Raw genomic sequence first — 25,826 nt, forward strand, 5'->3', positions numbered from 1 at the left:
TAAAATAGGTCTCCTCAGGTAAATCAGGATTAGTTCCTTAAGGCAAGAGTGACTCCAGTTGTATTTGATCATATAGACCCTTTTTCACATTCCTCATGTCCACAAGTTGCATCTGTTTATAAAAAAAATCCAGTAGATTTTAAAATCCATAAAAAATGGACTGTTTTTGTTACTATGACTGAACCTTGTGTTCATTCAGAGCCTGAGCCTGCAGTTCTTATACAGGTAAAACTCTGTTTTTCCAGGATGAAGTTTCACACTTGCATAAGATTTTTTGCACCACTTAAGTCTCCTACAGGGGCTGTGCAGGAGGAATCAGCCTGCTGAACAGCAGCATGGGATTGCTGTTCATTCACAATGTGCCATAGGAGTGGTCTCCTTGCTGGTAGGAATCATGCCTACATACAACAAAAGGAAGAATGGAGAGAAGGTTCAGGAAAAAAAAAAGAGAGAAATTGGTAAACAAGGAATTAAGGAACAATAAAAAGTGGTGGTGGGGTGGGGATTTATAAGTTAAAAATGCATGTACATTTTTCTCTTTCCTCCATCCTTTGTCATAATGTTTTTATAAGGTTCAGGGACCTGTCTTCTCGTATCTGTGAAGTGCCCAACACCCTTTGAGATGCTATGTACAAAAAAACAATATAAATACACTTACCGGTCACCTTCCCTCAGGGCTTTCATTTGCTTTCCAATTATACATGCAAACAGTGGGCCAGTTCTAGCACCTGGGAGGAAGTTTTCTGCTAGGCCACCAAGCCAAACATCAATATTGTTTGGATTGCTGTACAATTCCATGATTTTTTCAGATACCTTCCTATTAGCTATTACTGTGTTCAGGTCAGTTTGAGTTTCCAGTCTTGGTAAACCGCAGAATTCTCGCCAGTCATTGTAGCCTAAGGATATTAAGTTTATAGAGAGATTATCCTTGAAATCTGACAGTTTAACATAGCACCCAAAACTAACTCATTTAGAGGAGCCAGATTCTGATACCCTTACTCACACCAACTAGCATCTCCCTCTGAAAATAGACCTAGTAGAATTGGTTGAAATCAATGGGCCTATTCACAGAGTGAGGTACTACTCAGCGTGAGTAAAAGTAGCAAGATCTGGCCTTTTAGATATATTGAAGCTACGTTATGTTAATGAAGGTAAAACTAGGCATAAAATAACATTTCCATTTCTAAAAATTCTGAAGACTTGATGATAGAGCAAAAGGAAAATTCAAAAGTTTGTGGCTAGTGCAACTTAGAATGAAAAGTTTTAGCCCATTCATTTGTACCTTTAATCTAATTTTTAATTAAAGAAAGGGAGAAAGAAAGAAACATAGACCTCAAAATAACTGCTCTGTAAAAGTCTTACTACATTGCCTGCAGCTGCAAAGTTGCCTCTTAGAATTAATGAAATGAGTGAATGAAGAACAAATTTCAGACACACACACAGGGTCAGGTCAGTGCAAGCAGCAGAGGTTATAGTGTATCATGCTGATACTAGAACAAGGGAAAATGAGAGAGGATGAGAATTGCTTCATAATATAAAAATGACATTTTCTCCTTCTCTGTCGGGAAGAACTAAACTATTAAAACCATTTTGGTGAATCAATGGCATCTAATGATACTTCTCAGGAAGGGCATTAGTAGCATATTAACTGTGATGATGTCAGGAAACCGGAATCAAAACGAGGCCCATTGATGGCATCTGTAGCCTCCACACTACAGTGGTAATGATGAATCACCACACCTGACCAGCAGCCTTTGCTAAGTGTCTACAGCTCCAGCAGCCACACCCCAACCCCCCAATTGGCAGGATAGACAGCATACCCAGGGTATACCTGGACTTTATAAAGATCCCAACAGGAAGAGGAAATTGTCTGAGCATCAGGCCATTGCCTGCTGGTTGCTGCCTAAACTGCCTTGCTGCATTGCCCTGCCTTGCCACCTCGCCCCTTGGTTTGGATCCCCCAGCTATCGACCCCCTGAAAGAATGCCAACCATTGCTTGGGAGTAGTTCTAATACTGATTGTCCTCCTGGCTACTAGACCACCCAGACACTACTTGATCATGGCTCTGGACTGCCCCATGTCTGCTTCAGCCACTGAGCATTAGACACTTCAATGCCTTCGTTTTCTGTGCACTGCACTTCTCCATTTCTGAGCTATGCCTGTCTGCAGAGACAGAAGAGACACATACACACACTATGCATTTCCTTTTGGGTAGGTCTGCACTGTCCTTAGTGATGTAATGCCCAGCTCACCTATACATACATGCTCTAGCTTTGATCTTGGATGGTAAAAATAGCAATGCAGCTGTGGCAGCAAGGGCAGCAGCTTACGCTAGCAACCCAAGTACATACATAGGATATCGGATGGGACAGTACTTAAGTAGCTAGTTCAGGTTGCTGCCCATGCTGCCGTGGCCACACTGCTATTTTTAGTGCACTAGCACAATCAAAGCTAGTGCTTGTATGTCAACCTGAAGTCGGAATTACATTCTGCACCTGCAGTGTAGTCCAACCTATAGAGATGACTTTTCTTTCTCCATATTGTTCTCCTTAAGCTCAAATAAAAATAATTTAAACGGAAGGTTTATGGTTGTCCTTTGTTTTTTAGAAAAACCTAATAGGTAGAGCTCATTGAAAAACATAGGGGAAAATTGTAACAATTGTTGTGACTTTTTAAAATAAAATTTAAAAATTTTGAGATCTGAAAAATGTTGACCAATTCTAATAAAAGTCGTAGTTACTAAAAAGCCACTCTAGATATGTACAGTAACCCCCTGCATTATGCTTTGTCCCTTTCAAGCTAAGGAGGTTGTTTTCATGTCTATTGCTACTGAATATTTTGTCTTCATTATAATTACTTTTTACTCTTGTTGTGTATTCCTAAAAGAGACTGCGGTAACATCTCTGTTTAACTAGACATAGCTTTCACGTAATAACCATGTTGGTAAATTTCCAGTATGATTCAAATACAAGTAGTGATGTCTCAATCATTAGCATAGAAAATCTAGAAAAAATGAATAGACCTGGGAGTCCATGATCACGTCCACGCTGTAAATTTAATGATGCTAAGTCCAATGACCCGTTATTCGACAATACAACGAGCCTTTCTGTTAATTCTTCATTCATCATTTGATCCTGCATCAGTAGTTTTGCTGACTTTGCTAGAATACCTCTTAGTAAAGGGTCCAAACCTCCTTTAAAACATAAAACCAATGCAGTGTCAAAGTACACGTGAAAACAAAATCATTATATATTTTCTTAATATTTCTGCATTTTCTTAATATTTTCCCTCTACATTTTTTAAAGTATTCACATTAAATGTCTTTAAATTCAAACAAAACAACGATGTGCTCCATTTTGAAAAGAAAATAATCATGCAGTTAAGAGGCACTGTCTGTTTCTTAAGACAGCAGAAACATTGCTAACAGACTGATTATATGAGAGGAATGAGATGTTTCTAATGAACGGTGTTTGTGTGTTTCAAAAGACTAGTTAAAAATAAATTGTCCCAGTTGACATTAATTCTTTGGGCACTATTCACCAACCTGAACCAATGATGCAATTAAATGAACATTCTTGATTTTATAAGATTTTGAAATTCAATTAGGAAGAGGTTTGAAAAAATGATGCAAAAATATGAAAAGATGTAGTCCACATAAAAACATACCTTCTTTAATGAGCCTCCAGGGACTAAAAAAAACTTCATGCATATGAAGGTTTGGGAGGTCTGGGTCATCTTGATACTGAGCATTAAGTTTCTTTATTATTGGGTGTATTGTTGCATGACCAAATCGAAAAGCAGCTGTAGAAAATACATTTGAAGCTGTGGGATTTATTCTGTGATCATAGCCTTTATACAGACCAAGATACTGATTAAAAGCCTCTGGGCCAATGATTTTTGGAATATAGTCTCTTAGAGTAATAATCTAAAAGAAAGAAAAAAAAACTCAGTTAATATTTACATAGTATAATAATGCTTCCCACTAGTATAGTGCATTTCCATTCAGTTATCTCTAAGCACTTTACAAGCATTAATTAATTAACACTTTCAACAACCCTGTGAGGTACGTAAGTACTTTGTCTTCATTTTGCAGATGGGGAAAAAGAACTTAAATCACTTGCCCATGGTCATACAGAGAGTCAGTGGCAGGGCTAGGAATAGGACCCAGCAATCCAGGCTCCCAAATCTATAGGTGCAACCACTAGATCAAAGCCTCGCATGGACAGATTACCGATGATGTCTATAATAGCTCCCTTGGACTTCAATGAGCCTGAGAACTCCCTGATCCCCAGCATTGATTTAAATCCTAAAAATTGGATTGGGACAGCATAAACTACTGAGCCTTTAAACTAAACCAGCATAAACCATGAACAGATTTTGTTTTCAGTCACATGTTTAAATGGTTACTCCCAGAATCCTTTGATAGACATTTGATACAAAATTGCAGCCAATTTAAAGACCCCCACAAATCAGATTGTATAACAGAAATGTTGATAAACATCTCCTATCAAGTGCTTTTATAATGTAATAGAATTACTGAAGCATATAAAAAAGCTTATTAGTAATACTGACCTCCCCCTCCGAAAAAATGGTATATTGCACTGAATAAAATGAAACTGCATTACAGATTAAAGATTACATTTGATCTTATTAAAGCATAATGGGATGAATATGAAGTATAGTGAACTCAAAATAGATTTTAAGTTTGATAGAATATGCAGTAAATTGACCAGACAAATACATTAGAAGCTTGATATAATGCATATTGAAAATCAAGCAGGGATAACATAGTCTCATCAGATATTGGGTTTCATTATCTTGGGTATGTCACACAGAAAAGCAAGCTCCAGTGAAGTCTACAAGATATGACACTGCATATTTGCCAACAGTCACTCTACACAGAGCAGTATGGGCAGCTGTTGCTCATTCTTTTTCAGCTTCCACTTATGCACGTTTCTAAATTAGTTATATTCATATAAGAAAGAAGCTCTCTCAAGACTGCACAGCTGCTTGATTAGATTAGATTTTCCTTGCATACTGTCTGTCAAATAATTTTTTTTTAATTGTGGGAAATTAGTAGTGTGGTTGTCATTTAAAATTTTTACATTTGCCAACACTTATCACACACACAGGTACTGTTAGCTCCAGTTGTAACTTTAGGTTTCAAGTCAGCTTTGTGGCCTAGTAGTAGCATATTGTGCTATCATATACAGGGCTGGAGTACGGACTTCTCAAGTTTGGACCCTCCCTTCTGAGGCAAGCAGAGGTTGGAGATACTGAGGAGGTAATACTCACATCTCTAGGACCAGAGCAAAGCAGGGAGAAAGGAAAGTGAGTACTTTGTTTCATTACCAAGCAACCCAAATTGGCCAAAGTAGAACAGAACAATGATGTAAATGTGATAAGTCAACTCCAGGCACAAGCACATTGGGAATCTCTGCCATACTGACATAACTCATGAACTGCCTTTGCTCTCCCATTCCAATGGTAGGTCCAATCAGGAGGCAACCAAAGGCCAGATCTCCACCTCCACCAGTGGGACTGAAAGAGGAGGACAGTTCACATTCAGGTTCTCCATGCACTGCTGAAGACAGGGGCTCCAATTTTGCATAAGGTCATTACAATGATAAGGCTAACAATGTAAAGGAGTCCTGCGCTGGCAGATTCAGGGGTTTGGTAGGGTTTGGGTTTGAGGGGTAGTGGTGCTGTGCCAGGCAAAAGTGTTTTACAGAAAATCAAAGGGGAAACTGAGGAGGATTCTGGAGAAAAAAATTCTGGAAGCTGACATAAAACTACAAGAACTGCATATCAGAATCTCTGATACATAACCCTTGGAGCAGGCTCATAATCTAATTAACTTGGACTCGTCTCAAGAGGTGTTGAGAAACAATAAAATTTATTTAAAGACTTACACTCTTGCTGAAGTTTAAAAAAGAAGTCTAAGCACTCTGCAGAGATTCAAAATGATTTTTCTGTGCATTTGATATGCAAAGCAGTGTATGTGACACTGAAGGAAAGTATGCCACCTAATCAGAGTGAGTGATTTTAAAGACGTGTTTCTTTTCATATTTGCCATGCAATAATCATCATAGTGTTTTTAATACAGTATTCCTTATATATTCAGCCTCTTCTACATAAGTGACAGAACAAAATTTTCATAATGGGCTCTCTACATAACTGTATATCACATCTGGTGAGCAGGTACATGAATCATGGGTTCATATACTTGCAGAGCAGCCTCAATAGTATCGGCTACTGGTCCCATCAGAAACAAAATATTGGATTAAAAGGACCGTTAGTGTGAGCCACCATGGCAATTCATAAGCTAATTTAATTCAAGGGACAGATTTCTAACAAGAGGCTTCCAAGAGTTGCTAGTGGCCTTCCAATACACGACTGCTCAGAGCATAGGTGCTGACTCTGTAGGTGCTCCAGGGCTGCAGCACCCATGGAAAAAAATAGTGGGTGCTCAGCACCCACCAGCCGATCAGCTGTTCAGTAGGCCCTGCCAATCAGCTGTTCGGCAGCCCCCACTGATCAGCTGTTTGGCAGTGGGCAGAAGGCACTGGGAGAAGGGACGGAGCAGGGGCAGGAAGAGGTGGAGCGAGGGCGGGGCACTGGTTGGAGGAGCAAAGTGACGGCGGGGCCTTGGGTAGAGTGGGGGTGGAGCACCCACCCAGAAAAATGGCACCTGTGGCTCAGAGGGTTTAATTTATGGTTTTGTCTGAATACAGACTGAGTATTAACATTAACATACTACATCTTCCATTACTATTCTGGAGCAGGTTAATATTCAGAAAACCTAGCTAAAGATGCTGGCCTCTGCTTTGGAGTGTGCTAAAAAGGGTGAAAAAATTTCTAAATACCTATTCTTTTCTTTGGTGCTTCCTTTGTGTACATACTTTGTGTGAAAGATTTTCCATTGCAAGGATAGTCCATATTTTACTATATCACAATTCCCCAGAAGTCATGTTTTCCCAAGAATGTGCAATACAAAGTCTTGCTGTTAACACTAAAAAATAAAATAATCTGTCGTTCTGTTTAAAATGTAGATTCTTTCCTGGAGCTTTAAGTTGGTCTCTACATGGGAAATGGGATATACATCTTCAATTTGTGAGCTCATAAAGAATTTTATATACATTTCTGTGTAAACAGTATATTTCTAACTGCAAGTGCACTTTCATTTTTCTTGCTCCTCAGATTCAGTACATTGCCCTTAGAGTCTGGCTTGCGACAAGGCTTTAGGCAGTATCCTGAGTGCAAACGCAAAAAGAGCGCTCCCATTCAGATTGCCATTGCAGGAAGAAATGGACTGTTATTGCGCCTTAGAGACATTCAGTCCAGCTAGGGAAGAATAAACAATGATCACCTTACAAAGCAGATGTGAACTGAATTTGACTATTCAAAAGAAGGACAAAAATAAGGCTGAATCAGAAATTACTTGCCTACCAAGAATAGTGCCTATTATTGTCAAAGAATGAGATTCAGAACAGATTCAGATCCAGGTGACACAGCACCAGGCTTTATTCTGAGAACACAATGCAGCCCTAGTGGGTAAGGAAACAGACAGCCATTGCACTGAGCAAAGACAGGTACTCATTAACTTCTTATAAACTATAGTTGGCATGGGTGGCCTCTGGTGGGCAAAGACCAATAAGGAGTAAGGTATAATAATTTAATTGCAAGCCCTGCATAGGCTGCATGAGTTCCTTACAAACAGGATAAATTACAAGCACTGCTCAGGCTGCATGAATTCCTTACAATTATAGAAATGGCTGTGAGGCAAGTAAGAAGAATCTGCTGAATTTATGTAAGGTCTCTTTAGGAACCAACCATAGTAACATAGTAAAAACCAACCATAGTAGCAACAGCTATAATGTATAATACTCTCAAGTTCTATAGCACGTCTATTACATATTTATAACATCTACTAAATATTTGCTAAGACTTTACAAACAAATTATAAATGGAACCTTAATGTAAAGCGTGACCCATTAATGAATGTATCCTCCGAACATATCTGTGAGATAGGGAAGTATTATCATTCCCATTTTAAAGTGGCAAAAATTGAGGCACAGATTAAATGATTTGCCCAAAATCACACATAATTTATCTCCAGCAGAACCTATAATAAATAAATTCCAGATCTCTAGACATTCAGTCCTGTATCAAAATCAGCATGCTTTCTGGACATGAATATAGAGGCACAGAGCTCAAGCTCTTTAGAAGGAATTGACTTACATTTTTCACACACACTCTTACCACTTGTCCCCATATCTTGCCAGTTCTTTCTCCAACCATTTTAACAAACTCAACCCTTCCTTTCTGTCCGAGTGCTAAAATGCGAGTTCATGGCTTGGTGAGCACCTGTGCTGATTACTGTAACCTCCTCCTCTTTGGCCACCTTGAGACCCATGCTGGTACTCTCCAGCCCATGCATTAAGAGAGTATTAAGGTTGCAAAACGAAGGGCTCACAATTAAGGAAAAGACAAATTTAAGGCTGCCTCTGGAACCTTAATTTAGCCCTTGGTGTGAATGTATTAGGGTATAGTATTCAGTACAAGTGGGTTGTTTTTGGCTGGTATAGGAGGAGCGGACCCATGCTGTTTGAGAAGCCTTCAAGAAATTGCATGATCTTTTCAGCAAAATAGGAAGATAGTTATTTGCCAAGCTTAGTGCTGGGTTCTGCTGTTGGTGTTTACCACCCCACAAAGCAATTTAGGGCAGGTTTGGGAGGTTGAGGGAAAGGTTCTTTTGGTCTGTAGTACAGCCTTGGCACTGGCTTCAAGAAATGCCTTACATGTATATGAATGAGGAAGGGAGTTACTTATTTTTAAACTGCAGAGAAAGCCGGAATCACATGTTAGAGTTGCTATCTAGTAACCCAAATGAAAAAATATGTTTTTATTCCTGTGTGAGACCTAAATTCATTAAATTAAATCCTTAGTTTAAAAATAATCGCGATATATCAGAGCAGAGTTAAGGTTGCTACTAGCATTTACTGGCATTTGAGTACTTAAGGTTAACTTTGCAACCTTAACATTCTCTTCATTTTTTTTTAACTTTATGAAATTTCCTAGAATTTTAGTTACTTTAACGGAACAAAAAATTGTACTTTCACTGTTTCCCCAGACACTAGTCCTGATTCTCCTCTCATTTTTGCACCAGGACAAATGAGAAGTAACCGCACTCAACTCAGGAGAGTTACACTGATGTTTGTGATCAAGTGCAGAAAAAAAAAGACATGTTGTCTAAACACCCCCAAAAGAAATCTTGGCACATGTGTCACAACACTGAAATTATTCTGTCTTGCCTCCATTACTGAGCATGAACTTGGTTGAACATTGAATCATCCAGGGCCCAATACATTTTACTACAACATGGACACAGCACAGTCCTCAACATTTAGAATATTATGAAAGAGTTAAAGTATTGCTGTGGTTTAAACAAACTACTGCACTTGTGTGAAACATGCTTTCCAAATCTCCATAAACAAACCAAAGCAAACCCCTAGAACCTTGAAAGGCACGTCTCCCTTCCAAGGGCTGTATTAATGTTAAGTTTCTACTTCTATTTGCTTGTCAGTAGAGCTGTTTAAAAAGCAACACTGAAAAAAAATCTAATGGAAATAGTGCTTTAAAAAAAATCTTATTCCTTTTTTAAAAAGGATGAACTAGTTTTGTTCAAGCTCTCCATAAATATGCACCCTCAGGGAGACACTAGACCTGGACATATTCAGCCAAAAAGATGAAAATCTTAGAAAGTTAGAGCAACTGAATATAGAATCCTGGAATGGAAGCTTTAAACAACTCCAACCATAGCTTTTGCCTGTGCTCTAATTATTATAACACTCTAATAAAGCTACTGCAATTACATCCACTGAATGAGTGTCCTTAGATGGGCTACATCAGCTCAAATATATTACTCATATGCCACAGGCCGATCTCATTAGTTTGTGATACTGGTAGAGATAAGTAGCCCAGAGTCATACAGAATAATGCCTTGTGCAAACTATTTTGTTTAAGGGCATGATGTTTCATATCCCTACTCACTAACATAAGCATGCACAGAAGCCTAGTTTTGGGATTTCTCATTTGCTCTTTTCTTCTAACTAGTACCAAGAACCAGTCTGAGCTTGTTAATACAACGATTTTAAAACAAAAAACACACTTCAGAGAGAGGAATTGGCTTGGGAGAGCTGGAAGAGAGGCTAATGGCCTGACTATCTAAAATAGACAGATTACATACTGATTCCAAATAAAATGAGTTATTTTTCTCTGTGTATTCTTTCTTTGTGCAACCAGTAGTCTCACATCAAATGCACATGGTTTCCTGAAGGACCCATTCTCTGTTTACTGCAAACAGAGAGTTCAGGTGGAAGGAGAGCAATATTTTGTCATGATCATTAAAGTCTGTTTTTCTCCCTATTACTCTTCAGAAAAATTCACAATCTGGTGTCACAAATATTTCAGCTGCTAGCAATTAGAGACTGTGTGAAAGGCCTGTTGTTTCCAAAGTGTTCCAAACCTGATATTTCAGATCCAGTGCCATGGATTATATCATAGAGATTGGATCGGTGTGAACAAGGAGAAATAACCATTTTCCTCACTGTAAAACTGCTAAAGAAAAGTTAGTTTTATGACCTAAATATAATTTTCATGTCCAAATTCATAGTTTAGAGTGAATTGGTAACGTAAAGAGTTTTTACTTGATTTGGATACCTGGATGAAATATTTGCTCTACTTGTCTGTGAATCAATAAATACAGTCTGTAATCTAAGGATAGATTTTTCAAACCACAATTGAATGGTTGGGAGAGACATTATATTTGAAAGTAAAATGAAAACAAAATATCTCATAAGAGTATCTTAATGTAGAAGATTATAATTCTTGAAAGTGAAACCCTGGTGGATGTTAGAATTTCAGTTTAGTTATGAAGACTACTACTCATTGATTTAATATGAAACTCTGTATCTTTACTTTCCTGTCTGCTTTGTTATTTTCCATATTGATTTCTCCTTCTCAAGTTTTAGGGCTCAAAGTCTATGCCCTAGGGGTATGGAAGGAGAATATTTGTTTGTAGATTTTGCATTAGAAAGACAAACTTTTGTGCACTGTGGGAGACTTACCTACTTTTTACTTGCTTCCTTTCCAAAATTACTATAAAGAAGAGAGCCAGAAAGAGCGAAGATCCCTCAGCAGAATAAACAGATAGAAGGAAAAGTCTGAGGAAAGAGGAAATGCACCTGAAAGGGCAGTAAAAAATGCCAGAAAAAATGACAGCAGAGAGGCATGGCATCTGAACAAATGAAGATATCTAAATATCAAGATGTTTGAGAAAAGAATGAAAATCTGACACCAAAAATCTGAAGTTGAAAATAGAGACAGCAAGGAAGGTAACATGACCCTCAAAAAGCCATTCAGCTCATGAAAACACCTTTTCAGTTTTGTGCCTAATTAAATCGTAGCAGAGCCATAACAATAAATTGACAATTAAGTACTCAGCCAACCTGATGTAGAGCACCAACAATTTTGCGAGCTTCTTGGTAAACTGTTTCCGAGCTCCAATGCCTGTTCAGTTTTTTCAGTGCTTTAGCCAGGCGGTTGTGTTCTCGCAGCCACAAGGTGTGCATAGCTGTCAATGAGATTACTTCACTAGATCTGCTGTCCCCAGCCATAAAGCATTCGATCCTTTCAGCTTCATCTGAGTTGGGGTCTTGTGCACAGGGAGAGGGGACCTGGTCTACAAAAGGCAGGTATTCCCGATCATTGTCATAATATTGCACATTTGTTCTAAGGAGGCCTTCTTTGCTTGTAAAATTCCTCAGTTTGTTTTCCACAGCCGGTGTGCTGCCATAGACAGTGGAAGCATCAAGGAAAGAGGTTAAACCATTAATCTGTTCTCTCGGCTTCAATGCTGATAGATTTCCAAAGAGAATGCTATGATCACCAGTGCCACATGCAGGAGATGAACGGTAAAAAGGCATGCACTCTCTTCCTGTCGATAGTGTATCATTGGCAAATACCTGTGTAATAAAATAGACATTTTCTGCAGTGAAAATAACACAGCTGGACTGGAAGTGACTACTGCACTAAGGGTTCCATAAAGGTTTCCATTCTAAGCCCTACTTTTCAGTTGCTCATATCTTTTTGAAACACCTATTTTCTGGATTAAAGTTTTCTAGGTTTGGCTCTGTGTTCTTTATTTATGTATATATGTTTTTGAAGTTCGAGCAAAAATGGTCTAGCCATTTTTGAGAACAGGCAGAGTGAAAAAAATATACTTTCTCCATTAAAAAAAATTTACTGCTATGTTTTCTGAACAATTCAATGACTGACTTAAACTCATGAAATTCATCATCAAACAGGTCTCACTGAAGAGAATTGCCTGTGAGTTCTGGTAAAAATTGTTTTTGATATGATCAAGTTATGAGTCATTGAACATTGTGTGCTATAACAGATTTTGCATGAGTTTTCTCATTTCAGAAAGCCAGGCTGCTTGCGCATGTGCAGCTAACCTAGCTGCCTACACTCATATGTAGTGAAGGTGCCCATGGTCTGGAGCAGGACTGTACAAAAGCTTTTGCTTCAGAGAGCTCATCTTTGTACAGTGCACGTGGACCAGGAAGACACTGCTTCAGTTAGGGCCTGATCCAAAGCCCATTGAAATCAATGAAATATGTGGAGAAGCTGTGATGTCAAATGACATCAACATCCCTTTTACTTCAATGAGTTTGGGATTATGCCCTAAATGGACATTTTGTGAATTGATTAGCAGATGTGCACCATGGAGGCCTCTCCCCTAAACCTCTTAATCAGCAAGCAGAGGAGGACAGGATTTCTTTACATTTTAGGAGAAACTCTGATTCAGCTACTCTGTTTAAGAAAAAAAATTAATCACTAAAATAAAAACAATCATGTTTTGGAATATCTGAAATCTATCTGCCCTGTTTAATACAGAGCTGCTTTTATGACCTGTAGGTTTTTTTTTGAAAATCCCATCATTTCCAGATTCTAACAGATCATCACGCACAGTGTAATTAGACATGGTGAGCCATAACAAGGATGTGTCAAGCCCCGGAGTTTAAAAATACACAGCTCCAATGAAAACTGCTGTTAAAAACATGATTTTGAGTTTCAAAGAATATGCAATTATGAACTTTTGGGAAAATCTATACTTTCTTACCCATTGATCTTTTACCATTGGTAAGGAAGTACAGGTACCACTTACTGAAGCTGCTGAAATATCCCCCAGAGGGTAACCATCTGCAGACATCTGATAAAGTAAAACACATCTGCTTTGAAGAGACACCTGACCTAATCCATTTCTTCTTTTCATCCTATTTGTTTGCTGTTCAATTTTCAAACAAATACTATAGCAGCAAAGAAGCACGGATAGACATATTAATGTTGCAGACATCCTACAAGGTGATATAATTACCTTTCAAATTTCTAGATTGTTTTGCTTAGATTTTTGTTATTTAAACAAGTTAGTTCAGCAGGCTCCAAAACCAGTGTTGACATGGGCACAAATTTGAGACAGCTGGAATATCCTGTGAAAAGAATATCCTGTGAAAGAGGTGTGGAGGGGCTAAAGGGAGATCATAGAAGCTAGAAGTCTCTTTGGGGGTTATGGAAATAAAATCTGATTTAAGCAAAGTGAAAAAAGGCTAATGGGAACTGTGGAATGGAGCTTAACAGCTTTACATGGTGCTGGTATTTTTATCTCATTTGTTAAATAGATTTTTTAAACTACTGAAAGCTCATCACTGTAGGGAGTATTATCATCATGTTAAAGCAATACTTGTTTATTTTCTAAGCCTATTAAAACCTGCCTCCTTAAGAAATCCTCTCACTTTTCCCCCATTAGCTAAGTAGGATAATTTCAATGGTAGGTTATTATATTTTGTTTATTTTGCTGTTTGTTCCTTCAGTTGTTAAAATCAATTATTTATTTTCCTTTGGGTTTCTTGTCTAGAGTTTGTCCCCGTTATTAAGTCTCTTGCTGCTATGGTGGTCTCTGCTTCCCTGCAGCTGGAAGAGTGGGCAAAGGGCAAGGTTTCTATTCCAAATACAGTTTCTTCTGAGACTGACAGCTACAGAGTGCTGTGTGCATTTGACTACCTCTTGCTTCTAGTTATCAGGAAAGGGCTGGAAGAGTTTGGCTATACTGTAATTGAAAGAAAGGTATGCTTGGCCTTTAACTTAGTAAACAGAGAGGACCACAACAAAACAGACCAAGAGTCTGTGAAGTTCACAGTGAATATTCTTTGGTTAACTGCCTCTGCAATTTTAATTCAGATCATTCTGTGCCCCAGTGGAGGAAAGCAGCAGTAATGAACATTAAGGGACTGGCAAAACTGCATAATGAAGTCCTTTACTTTTTCATGGGCTAAGGAGTGTGCAGCCAGCAGCTCAATGTGCAAATGAAGGTTTCCTATGTTATTTTTTCAAATGATATCAAACATAACCTGGAAAAAAATCCTTTTTTTATTGAAATGAATATAAAATAGCATTTCTCTCTAAAATCAGTGAAGAATATTCCTATCAATCCATTTCTTTGCAAAGAATAATTAAGGAGGTAAAAAACAAAACAAAAAAATAAAAAAACCAACCCAGCCAGCATGGCTATGGTAACTTTCCTGGATCAGCTGCACATAAACTTAAAATTATATTATAAATGCACAAAAGAACTTGCTGATGGTGAAGTGTAGCAGAATGAAAGTCACGAATTGTTTCAAGGCACTGCATTGTCTAACTCCTATAGCGATTTGGTTCTGTGGAAAGTTACCACACAAAGAGACGTGTTTGTTGTAGTTTTTTAAAAGGAATTCAGGCTTTGTGGAAATTTTCTATATTGATAGCAAGGAAAACTCAAACCCTCTGTTTATGTACAGGAGATTCTGAGAGGCACGGTAGTCCAGGGCTCAGAGACAGACCTAAATTCTATTTCTGGCTCTGATACTAGCTTGCCGGGTGACCTTGGGGAAGTTATCTCACCTCTCTGTGCCTCAATTTCCTTTCTCACCTTTTGTGTCTTGTCTATTTAGATTGTAAGTTTTTCAGAGCTATCTCTTATTATGCCTCTATACAGTGTCTAGCATAATGGGACATTGGGGATATCAGCTGGGGTCTCTAGAAACTACTGTAATACAATAAGTAACAAACCAGGACAGAATCAGTACACTATGGGAGCCCTAATAATGCTTCTTGTGCCTTGACTCTGACCTGAAGTGACCACTGAGGGTGAAAAAGCATCTCAATCTCCCTATCCATTTAATTATGGGTCTATTTTACAACCAATGCTGTTTTAAATATATAAATTATGCTGGCGATTTTTGTTATTTATTGTTGAAAGGGCTCCATGCATGACTCAGCCAGGGCTTGTAGTGGTCGTACTGAAAAGGTTTCTGCTGTTTTGAAACATTCTAGTGGTTTGAAAGAGATTCCCTATACCTAACCCTCAAATCAGGAGAGATTAATTTTAAAAAAAAGAGACAAAGCCCAGGTAGGACTTAGAAAATTGAGACTGCAACCTCTTTAATGTGTACCTCTCTAAAACAAAAGGCTGAATATATTTCAATTAGACTGGGATTAGGATGAATAGTTCTGACTACTGCAGTTCATTTAGTGGATATCACGAGCACAGATAGCAACTGTACATAAGGCTGCTGGGCTCAGAAAAAATCTAAACAACTCTAGCACATCTCTACTGAGAAAGATACAAAGGAAAACTCCTGTTTTTTATAGCCAGGTTTCTCCATTTAATTACATCTCAAAGAGATTTCTGTGCATAGCCTGTGTTTCTGGATACAAGATTCCCCACCTCTTCCTGTCCCAAAGAGTTATAGTGCTCTGTTAAAACAGCTGTGGTGTCCCATCCCAGAACTGGATGAAGTGATCCCTTTACATCTTTCTGAAAGATCTGAACTAACTCAACCAGAAACCTCAAGTGATATGAAATTGAATCAACCGATTGTATACAATATTACTGTAGTATAAAAGCATATCGAGTAAGGTCTTTAGTGATAGCTAAAGAAACACTGGTGATAAATAGAATTGTGAACTGTATGAATTAGCATTATGTGAGGAATTACAGATACTCATTGATATTAGGTTGTACAGTCTGCTCAGACAGGAGCAAATGTCACAGCTACTTACCTGGCTCTAATTAAGTATTATGGAATCAGAAACAACGGAAGCCCCATTTCCATAAAAAACTTACGGGTGGGGGCCAACCCACAGGAAGAGAGGAACTGCATGAGGTCATCCTGCCTCCTGAAACACGTTAATTGAACTATGGAAGATAGAAGTGAGGACAAAACCCATCTTTGGCATCCATCACTAGGGAACAGAGCCCTTGCAAGCTGAGAAAGATGGTCCTTCAATCAAGGGCAGGGGGAAACCCTGTTTAGGCAAAGCTATTTCATGTAGGAAGACAAGGGAAGCCAGAACCTTGTACTTTTGTGGAAAGTCCTGCCTGAGGGGAAGTCAGCCAATGCTGGGAAGAAGAATGACAGGTGAGAAAAACATCTTGAACAAAGTCTGTATCTTGCTAGATTAACTTTTAGACCTTTAGAACCATATTTTGTTTTGTTTTACTTGGAACCTTTTCTATCTTCATTCCTTAAGCTTGAACTCACTTAATCCTATTTATATTTCATGAATACATTTATTCAATTTTGCCAATAACCAGCTCAGTGCTATATTTAAAGGGAAGGATATATTTACCCCTAGTTAAGTAAATAAGCTGTGATGTGCTTTTGTGTCTTTAAAGGAACAAAAAAACCAACATATTATTTCTCTGTACTATCCAGGAGAGGGCTGGATGTTTCATAGCACATAATTTCGGGAAAATTTGGAATTGGGATTGTGTTGGGCTCACCCTACCCAAAGTAACAAAGGCTGCTGGGGTCAGGCTGTAGACAGGCTACTGGGGTCAGAGCTTCTGAAGCAGGGATGTCTAGTGCACAGACACTGAGGACATGCTGGTAGGCTGGTTGGGAGCAGCTCAGGTTGGGAGTTACAACAGCAAAGCATTGTGAGGCTCCCAAGGTTATGGACAAACAATGACACAACCCATCAGTGGTCTGGACTGTACCTCAAAATGTGAGTTTGTTATGTGTTTTTTTTGTTTGTTTCTTTTAATTTTGCTTTTCAAAATGGAAAAAAAAACTAGTTTAGCTTTCAGGAGAAAGCTGATTCTTGAGGGAAATTTTATTAGCTCCTTTTTCAAAGTTAGAAAAATGCTTCATCTGGTCACAGTAAGGAACTGCTTTGTGTAATGTTTCCTATTGCCTTGACACCAAAGTACTTGGCATATAACTCAGAAGTAGAAGTACATCCATCTTCATCTGCCCTGCTTAAACTGGTATTAGATCTGAGAAATCTAATGGATATGGATGTACTTACACGTTATAAAAGGAGAGCTTCAAAATTGCTTAATTAATGTCCCTTTTTGTTCTAAGGAAATGTCAGCTACTGCCCTCAAAGTCTCTAAAACTTTGTAAGAAAGTAAAACTCAGGTTATAAACACTCTGCACATAACAGGGTCCATTAGAAAAATGAACCATCTTCATTTGAAATTCTCAAAACGCACAGTTTTCTAACTTCCCAGGAGACGTGTCATGGCATGTTTGATATGTCTTGGCAGGTAAAAATGTCAAGTAATGCTGAGGAGTACAATTAACAAGAAGTAACAGATTCAAGATGATAAGGACACATCTCTTAGGAGCCTCTTACCTGAGAAATTAAAAAAAGAAAATCGGGGGTGGATGGGAGACTTTGCTCAAGATGATTGCTGTTCTACTGTATCTACGCCATGCTAATGGAAAGGAACTGCCAGACAAGAAGCACATCACAATTGAGAGGCTTAACTAGTCAATAGAATGAGTAAAATATTCAAACTGCTTCCAGATATTGTTACAATAAATGTCACTGTCATTGGTTTGGATTCATCAAAGAAACAATGAAGAATAGAGGTGGGCAAACCTCAACAGATTTAAAGGTTCAGATGACATTAGCTTAGTCAAGAAAAGAATCCAAAAGTTAGGATATTCATCTAAAACTTATTTTCAACATCTAAACAGTCTCAAACTCCCTCCATGATCTCCCCAACAGCCTCACTTGCTACTCAGAAGGCTATGGATCTGATCATCCATTGCCCTGCTCCACTAGTCATTTATGCAAGTGTCAGATGAATGCAAAGTGGGCATACAAAACTGTACAAGGAGCAGGGCAATAGAGAACCAAGTCTTGTGTTTTGGGGGGATCCATAATTTGTCACTAGGAAGCTCTGTACAGGAGTGGAAGCAGTGCCTTCAGAGTAGAAGCAGTCACAGGATTGAAGTCCGGTTTTAGGGTTTGAACATTACATTCTTTACTGAAGCCCTGGTGTGTGTGTGTGGACAACTCAGTGTTATTCATAACGTAGGGTGGGTGGGAGTGGGAACATCCTTGTGGGACAGCATGTAGAATTGTAAGGCTCCATGACAGTACACTAGTGAGTTTCAAGCTGTATTTCGAGTTTGCTACCTATCATCTGCATGAAAGAATGATCTTACTTATAAATTCATCAGGCATGGTACAGAATCGTGTATCTATGCCAGCTCATTTATTTTCCTACTAGGAAATAACTAGCTCCTGAAGTCCAACTTTTCCCATCTTCTCAAAAGCAATGACCCCATGTATGTAAGTTTCTGCAAACTCTGAAGATCATTTTAGCCACATAGTTAGAACACACCTTCTTTCAAAAGTTTGTATTAGCGGATGGAAATATCCTTGCCTTCCCAGGGTAAAATTACTGCACTTCAGCTGAGTGACAGTTTAAAAAGAGAATTATTTATGACTATTTTCCTACTTTCCTCACTGGAATTCAAAACCTTGATACATGAAAATAAGAACAACATTTTTTCTTGCCTGATAAGAAGAGTTCTCTACAACATAAAACCCAAAGCTAAAAATCATTATATTTGTACTAAATATCTTTGATATCCTACTTTTATCTACCTATGTATAAGTGGAGATATATATAGAGATAATCCTATATTAATCTATTTATATATATCGGCCTTCCTGCATCACTAATTAATGATGCTGGATTGCAAATATTCTATTATTTTTTGCTTTGTTATTTCTGAATGATCTGTCAAATAGCTTGACCATTCTCTCACAATCTACTTTACCGGTTTGCCAACTAGTGCTTCTCTTGAACAAATGCATTTTAAATCATACCTTTATTGGAAAACATGATTTTTGGTTTTCACATGTCATCTTGCATTCTACTCCTCTTAGAAAGGCAGCTCTGTTTGTGCTCTGAGGTGTGAATGAAATGTCATGACTTATGTATTGTCCCCACACCATAATGATATCAGAATATAGATTGTCTTCTGTAACAGCCTCATTAGATGCATGAATAATTTTTCTTGTCACTTCACGAACCTAGGAAAGAAAGAGCTAATTTATCTGGTATGTCAAATATTGTTTACCTTTCACATATGGATAAAACACTAAAAAAACAGAGGAAGTAGTGATAAAAGCTATCACTTTTGCCAGGATATTTTATGTTGTGGAGTACTTCTAATGGCTTGTTTTAAAAAGACACTGACAGGCTGGTATTCCTGTTCAAAAGCTAAGATGTCAGTACCACAAAGCAGGTTCAAAGATATTTCAGCTGAGTTTTTCTGTGTAGTTACCAAATGAGTAGCACACCTCTGATCAGTTTCTTTTCTGAGTCTTTTAAATCTCACATGTTTTCTTTTACAATGTCTAAAAAGTTTTCATTCTATTTGTTCTGTTTTCTAGTCTTTTAACAAAGGTGCAGCGTTAGCAGGGCAGCCTCCAATTAGTGCAGTTACTGGGGCTTCACACTGCTCCATGCCATACAAGCTATTCACATACACATTTTAGGTACCAAACAGAGACCCAAATGTTCCACTCAATATTCCCAGGCAGAAGAAAGTCAAGACCCAGTGAATCTGGCTGTTGGGGATAGCCAGCTCCTCAACATGCTCCTTATCTCAACTCTGCAGAAGCCCTTCTGAGAGATTTACATGACGGGATGATTACTCAATATGGCATAGTTGCCTCCTCACCCAGCTAAAACCATCAGGGAAAACCAACACAAGTTAATACTGACTGAGCCAACATTATCTTTCACAGATTTCTCTTTGGGGCTGTGGAAGATCCTCTCATGGACTGCAGCCTGTCGAGTCATACTGCTGACAGAACTGCACAGAAATAGTAGGTTGGGAGACAGTACAGCGGCACACACCCTCTGTGCAGATGGCGGGGTGTCTGTGGCCCCAAACCCCAGGTTTTTTTCAGGATTGCAAGTTAGTGGGAAACTCTACCCCACAACACAGGAATGGGGGAGGGGGAATTCATTGAAAGTGCACAGTGGTGACATTTCCAGTCTCCCACATGGGAATAACTTACTCACAGGGGCACAGAGGCCATCTGTGGTTCACTGTAATTTACTGACAAAGGTTTTCATATCACTGTAACTCTGCATTGTAAATGACTATGGAAATGGCTTTGAGCTACACTGTCTTCTAATATTCTGTCTTATGATAATTCTAATATTTATCCCTTACCTTGACTCTGCTTGTTCTGCTATTAAAGAGTAGCTTATAATACATAAAAGAACACAAATTACTGAAATCTGCAAAAAACAGCATAGAAAATATTTTTTTTTACATGGCACTAATTTCATATTCGTATAGTGTATGGTATTTTAAAGTGTAGCTTAACATAAGGGGGAGGGAAGCTTTTTGGTGTTATGCTGAATGTATGATCAGATTCCATGCACTAGTACAAGCTTTGTTTTAATGCGTTTCACTCCATTAGCACAAGACTTAATGAACCTGGAATATGTGCAATTGATAACATCCATTGTAAAATTTCTCATTCAAATGTCAGTTTTTCATCTATAAACCCCACACTGTACTGCTTAAAGTTATGTCATTTAATTTGTTAAAGGACTTGAAAGTGACATTAACACTAAAATCTGTCTCCCATCATTATTAAATATGTAAATGGTAAAATGACAAGATTGTGACTACAACAAAAGACCGTGGTTTCTGAGTCAATGCAGTAAGGGTAAATCTGACAATTTGAGATGAGCCTGAACCAGACACACCAGATCCAATCCTCTCCACTGAACATAGGGAAGTTTGCATCCAGTTTCAGATATAAATGTTTTGGTTCAGTCCTTTCACTATTGCCATCTCTGCTGTATTATAACAATTTGCTATGCCAAAATCCATCAAGTAATATTGCAGTGGTTCCTTACATTAGTAGTTTGAATTACATAATAGATGAAACTACGGTATGTGGGTAATATTTGTGCAATTGTGTTATCTTAATGTGCAAAGAAATTGTATTGCTGTATATAACTCAACAATATATATACCTGCAGTACATTTCCCATTTATGTTGTCACCCAGAAGCTGCCTTATGTAACTACAGTGCATGTAATATTCTCCTTATAGTGAACTAATGATTTCTTTTTCAAAGGTTCCTATCATAGCTGCAGAGTAAATGGCTCTCTGTTTACCTCAGCCACCAAGTTCATTAAAAAGACCACACAATTGTAAATATACATAGAGTAGGATTTTCCACTGGCCACTTTATAGGCCCAACTCTCTTCACAGTTCTCGAGTACAGACTTTTATAAAACAAGCACTGCATGAAAATCTGGTTTGGCAGTAACTCAGAGCAAATTTCAATTCAGTAGTTATTCAATCTAGACCATTACCAATCTATTTTCAGACAAAGTGCTGGTGATATAAACTGCTGAATGTACTACTGTGATGCAGTTATTGGAATATGTATTAAAGTTTTAATTGCCAAGGCTTTGCCTTCTTTCTTAAATGTCAAATCCATGCCTATACTTCAGGTACTAATTAAATATCTAATAATGGCCCAAATCCTTACTCAAAGAAACTCCAACTGAAGTCATGTAAGTAAGGTTTGAGTAAAAAGAGAGGACTCAGTAGTCGGACTCCTGAATATATGCTTAATTAAAACACACCATTCTAAAATTTAGGCCGTGTCTACACTTACAAGCTTACAGTGGCACAGCTGTAAAACTGTTCATATAGCCATGTTCTCTTCATAGGAGAGAGCTCTCCTGTCGATAGAATAAAACCAGCTCAACAAGCAGTGGTAGCTATGTTGGCAGAAGAGTGTCTCCCACCAACATAGCGCTGTGCACATGAGCGCTTATGCCGACAAATCTTATGTCACTTAGGGAGGTGTTTTTTTCAGAAAAGTTTTGTTGACATAAGTGCTAATGAACCATATTCATCTGCAGTTTGACTTCACTGATTTAAAGAGTATTTTACAGTCCCAGGCATGCATGTAGCCAAATGCAAGTGTTTCAAATGATTCCATGGTGTTCTAACCAATGGCAGTAGAGATCCATTAAAGAAGAAGTTGGGATTCCATCCTTTGGGCTGGCTGATTCCATCTTCATAAGCTGGAGGGAGCCATCTAGTCAGAGCAGTGTTGGAAGCTCCCCATCTAGGATGTTCCCTGGGGAAATAAAATGTTTTTTTCCAACAGTTTTTATTTTAAAATATTCATCAGACATTGGTGTATTTCCCAATACTGGGCTATTTATTGAAAAGAGCCCTGCAAAGAGACCAAGGTATACCAAAGCCAACTTGACTAAAAGGAAGGGCTAAAAAGTCTTTATTTACTAAAATAAAAATGTTCAGGGCCTAAACATATGTTACTAGCTTAGGCCACTATCCTTTAAAAATCGGTGGGTGCTTTGCCCACATAAGGACTTTGAGACTGGGTACTCATTCATTAGGGAAAAAAAAGGGAAAGAAACGTTACGGCTCTTGCTGGCCTTCGTCAAGTGTTCTTGTGAATTGAGAGTTAGGGCAGGGAAGAGTGAAGCTAGAGGGAAGAGGAATGATCAGTGGTTTGGTGAGGATGTAGGGAGGCAACACATCTTAGGGAGTAGGGATCATGAGTGGGAGTGAAGAAACGTAAGGTGAAATCTTGGCTCCAATGAAGTTAATGACAAAACCCCACTGAGGCCTGGACTGGACCCTGGTAGTCCTCCTTCCATCATAAGCATATCTAATTTACCTATCATTTACATTCAAAATACTTTACATTGGAGAAAGGATGTGAGACTGGCTGGATCAATAAATTGGCAACTGAGCTCAAAATTAGCAGGTCAGAAGCACAGACAGACCCATATCAAATCCTCAGAATTTGTGGTGACTCTGGATCTTAATTCTGTAAATAGTCCCTATTTTCATAATGAACTAAATTAAAATCCCCTAAACTGCCCCTTCCAATCTGTGATGTTTAAAATTCAGATTTATGTTTTGCAGCTTCAGACCATCTCATGATGCTGCAATGGCGCATGTGAAAGTAGTTTAGCACTCTCACTCCAGATCATGAATAACCCCGTTCCAACTGGCATCCCTAAAAGCCAGGGACTAAACTGTCATTGAAATTGAATTTCTCTGTCACTGTAGAGGTGGTAATCTCAGGGTAGGGTTAAGGCACATTGGTGGGACACTATGAGAAATTTGGTGCAGTTCTGTAGCAAAAGGTAGTACTTAAGTAGGTGTCTAGGATGCTCAATCTAGTGCATTTCATAACTTGCTAAATACACACAATATTCAAAAGCAGAGATAAAATATTAAAAGTGTATTAGGTTTACTCTGATATTTACTCTGAGCCACCAAGAACTAGGAATGTTCAGAGACAGAAAGTGGAACTACAGGGTTACACATACATTTATATGTCCATGGAGACACTAAATGGGGAACAATTATTTTATTAATACTCCATTGATCTTCAGCATACCAAAGTGGCTCAATTTTCAAAGCTATATGGGACAGTAATACACGTAATTAACCACAATAATTCACACTGGAAGGTTGAAATGTGCCTTAATAAAGCATTCAAATTAGTTACAGTTGATTTGTCTTTATTGAAATTGCATAAAGTACCTCACATAGTGTAGTGCTATTCCACTCAATTAAAAATAATGAAATGTTAATTTAACTGCTTAACCAGTGATTTTTCTCCTGATTGCTTTTATATTTTAGCAGCTCACTAGAATGTTACTGCAGTAAAATCCCTTTCAGATGCTTTTTATTATTATGTAATGATGGAATTAATGTCATCTTAAACAGTGTATCAAGCCTGTGTAGTTTAACAAATACACTTGATTCTATATTTGTGGATTCCTGCTTTATTCTCTGTATTCACATATTATACTTCTACTTATTTTTATTAGTATCTGCTGTTTCAAAACTGATCACTTTGGAAATATTCATTAAAAGGCAATTTATGATCAAAACATGGAAAGAAAAGACCCTGTGAAAAAGACCCAGGGATGAATCCAGTTTATATTATTTAAGCAAAACTCCCCCTGAAGTCCATGGAATTCTGCATGAATAAAGTGAGCAGGATTTAGCCCCAGGCAGTTGAAATAGAGGGTTACTGTTTTACAGATTCCTATGATGTAATCAAATATGATTCCTTCTATGTCAAATGGAGATTTTTCACTCATTCATACTGGCACTACAGATTTTTGGATAGCTCAAAATTTGTTTTGTTGTGCCTTAGAAGGGACCTGAAGTTTTAAGATGCAGTTTATTACCTGGATTTATATCTTTTGCACGCTTTTGTGAGTGTGTGTGCGTGTGCGCGCACACCTGGTTTTGGAATCAATATGTAGAAAATATTTGAATTACTGCGGTATGGCTATATAATACTTTACTGGAGGACTCTATGAGATGTCAGGGACACAACTCGGGAGATGCACAAAGGAATAGCTGCAAGCATGGATCCTTTGTTATTACACTCAAGTTTTCACATGAAAGGCACTTGAATAAATGGCGATAAGGATGCAAGAATGAGAATTATATAATGAAATTCCTTTGTTGGTTAAAGACAATAACCTAACTAGCTGGACAACTCATTTCTGTAATAACTAGATTTTAGAGCTAGAAAACAAATTATTTTGTCAAATTTGCACATGATGCCCTTGGGAATGCCTAGCCCTTTCACTCCACGTGCATCATCTGCCAATACAATTCCATAGCTGCTATTTTTAAACATTTGAAACAGAAATCTGAATTTCCTGTTTGAGCTACATTTGAGCGAAAAGTTCAAAATCTACTCAAACTGATTATAGCAGAATAAAAATTTGACTGAGATATTCTCCCAGTCCCGAACACATACAGGGGAGTTAAAGACATCTTTTCAGCTAGGAAAAAAAAACCATTATGGAGCTTATGATGATTTTCAAAAAGAACCATTTTCTAAACAGTTTATCTACATTATTCACCTACCGGTAACTGAAATTTATCTTTGGCTGGAGTTTATAACTCCCAGATGCCTTTGAAAGTTCTAATCTCTCTTTTGAAAATAATTTCCTTGAGATAACAACATCTTTCCATAATGCACCTCTCTGCTACCAACTAGTGCACTGCAGAACAATGGGAAAAGTGGAGGTGCAGGCCAACAATGCTTTGGCAAAACACTGCTCAGATAAAAAGTACAAAGAATCTCTGAAGTGTCCAATGAAAGCATGGAATATGAGATCTAATACAAGATGGTAAACTCCCTGGTGCAGTACTCATGTATCTGCCGTGGAAAAGGAAAGGGCTAAAGATAATATGGCACGTTTTGAATCAATAGCTCCAGAGGTTTCATAACAAGAGTCAGATTCTCAGTGAGTGTAAAATGATGTAGTTCTGCTAAAATCAATTGAGCTAAACTGTATTATACGAGCTGAGGCTCTGCCCCATGAAGCATAAACAATTAAGCCATCCTTCCCTGTTTC

General features: G+C 38.1%; 1 protein-coding gene across 1 annotated transcript in view; it reads right to left on the reverse strand.

Annotated features, from left to right (window-relative positions):
• TPO (thyroid peroxidase) overlaps positions 1 to 25,826 on the reverse strand; it is an 85,690-nt gene that overhangs the window by 40,720 nt on the left and 19,144 nt on the right. The window contains exons 5-10 of the mRNA XM_045009354.1: positions 22,408 to 22,537; positions 19,235 to 19,441; positions 11,512 to 12,027; positions 3,668 to 3,926; positions 3,024 to 3,194; positions 659 to 896 (exon numbers count right to left, since the gene is read on the reverse strand). Coding sequence (XP_044865289.1) covers positions 659 to 896; positions 3,024 to 3,194; positions 3,668 to 3,926; positions 11,512 to 12,027; positions 19,235 to 19,441; positions 22,408 to 22,537 — 1,521 coding nt within the window. The remainder of the gene's footprint in view (positions 1 to 658; positions 897 to 3,023; positions 3,195 to 3,667; positions 3,927 to 11,511; positions 12,028 to 19,234; positions 19,442 to 22,407; positions 22,538 to 25,826) is intronic.

This window comes from Mauremys mutica, chromosome 3 (assembly GCF_020497125.1).
Source record: "Mauremys mutica isolate MM-2020 ecotype Southern chromosome 3, ASM2049712v1, whole genome shotgun sequence".
In the NCBI taxonomy this organism is placed as follows: Eukaryota; Metazoa; Chordata; order Testudines; family Geoemydidae; genus Mauremys; species Mauremys mutica.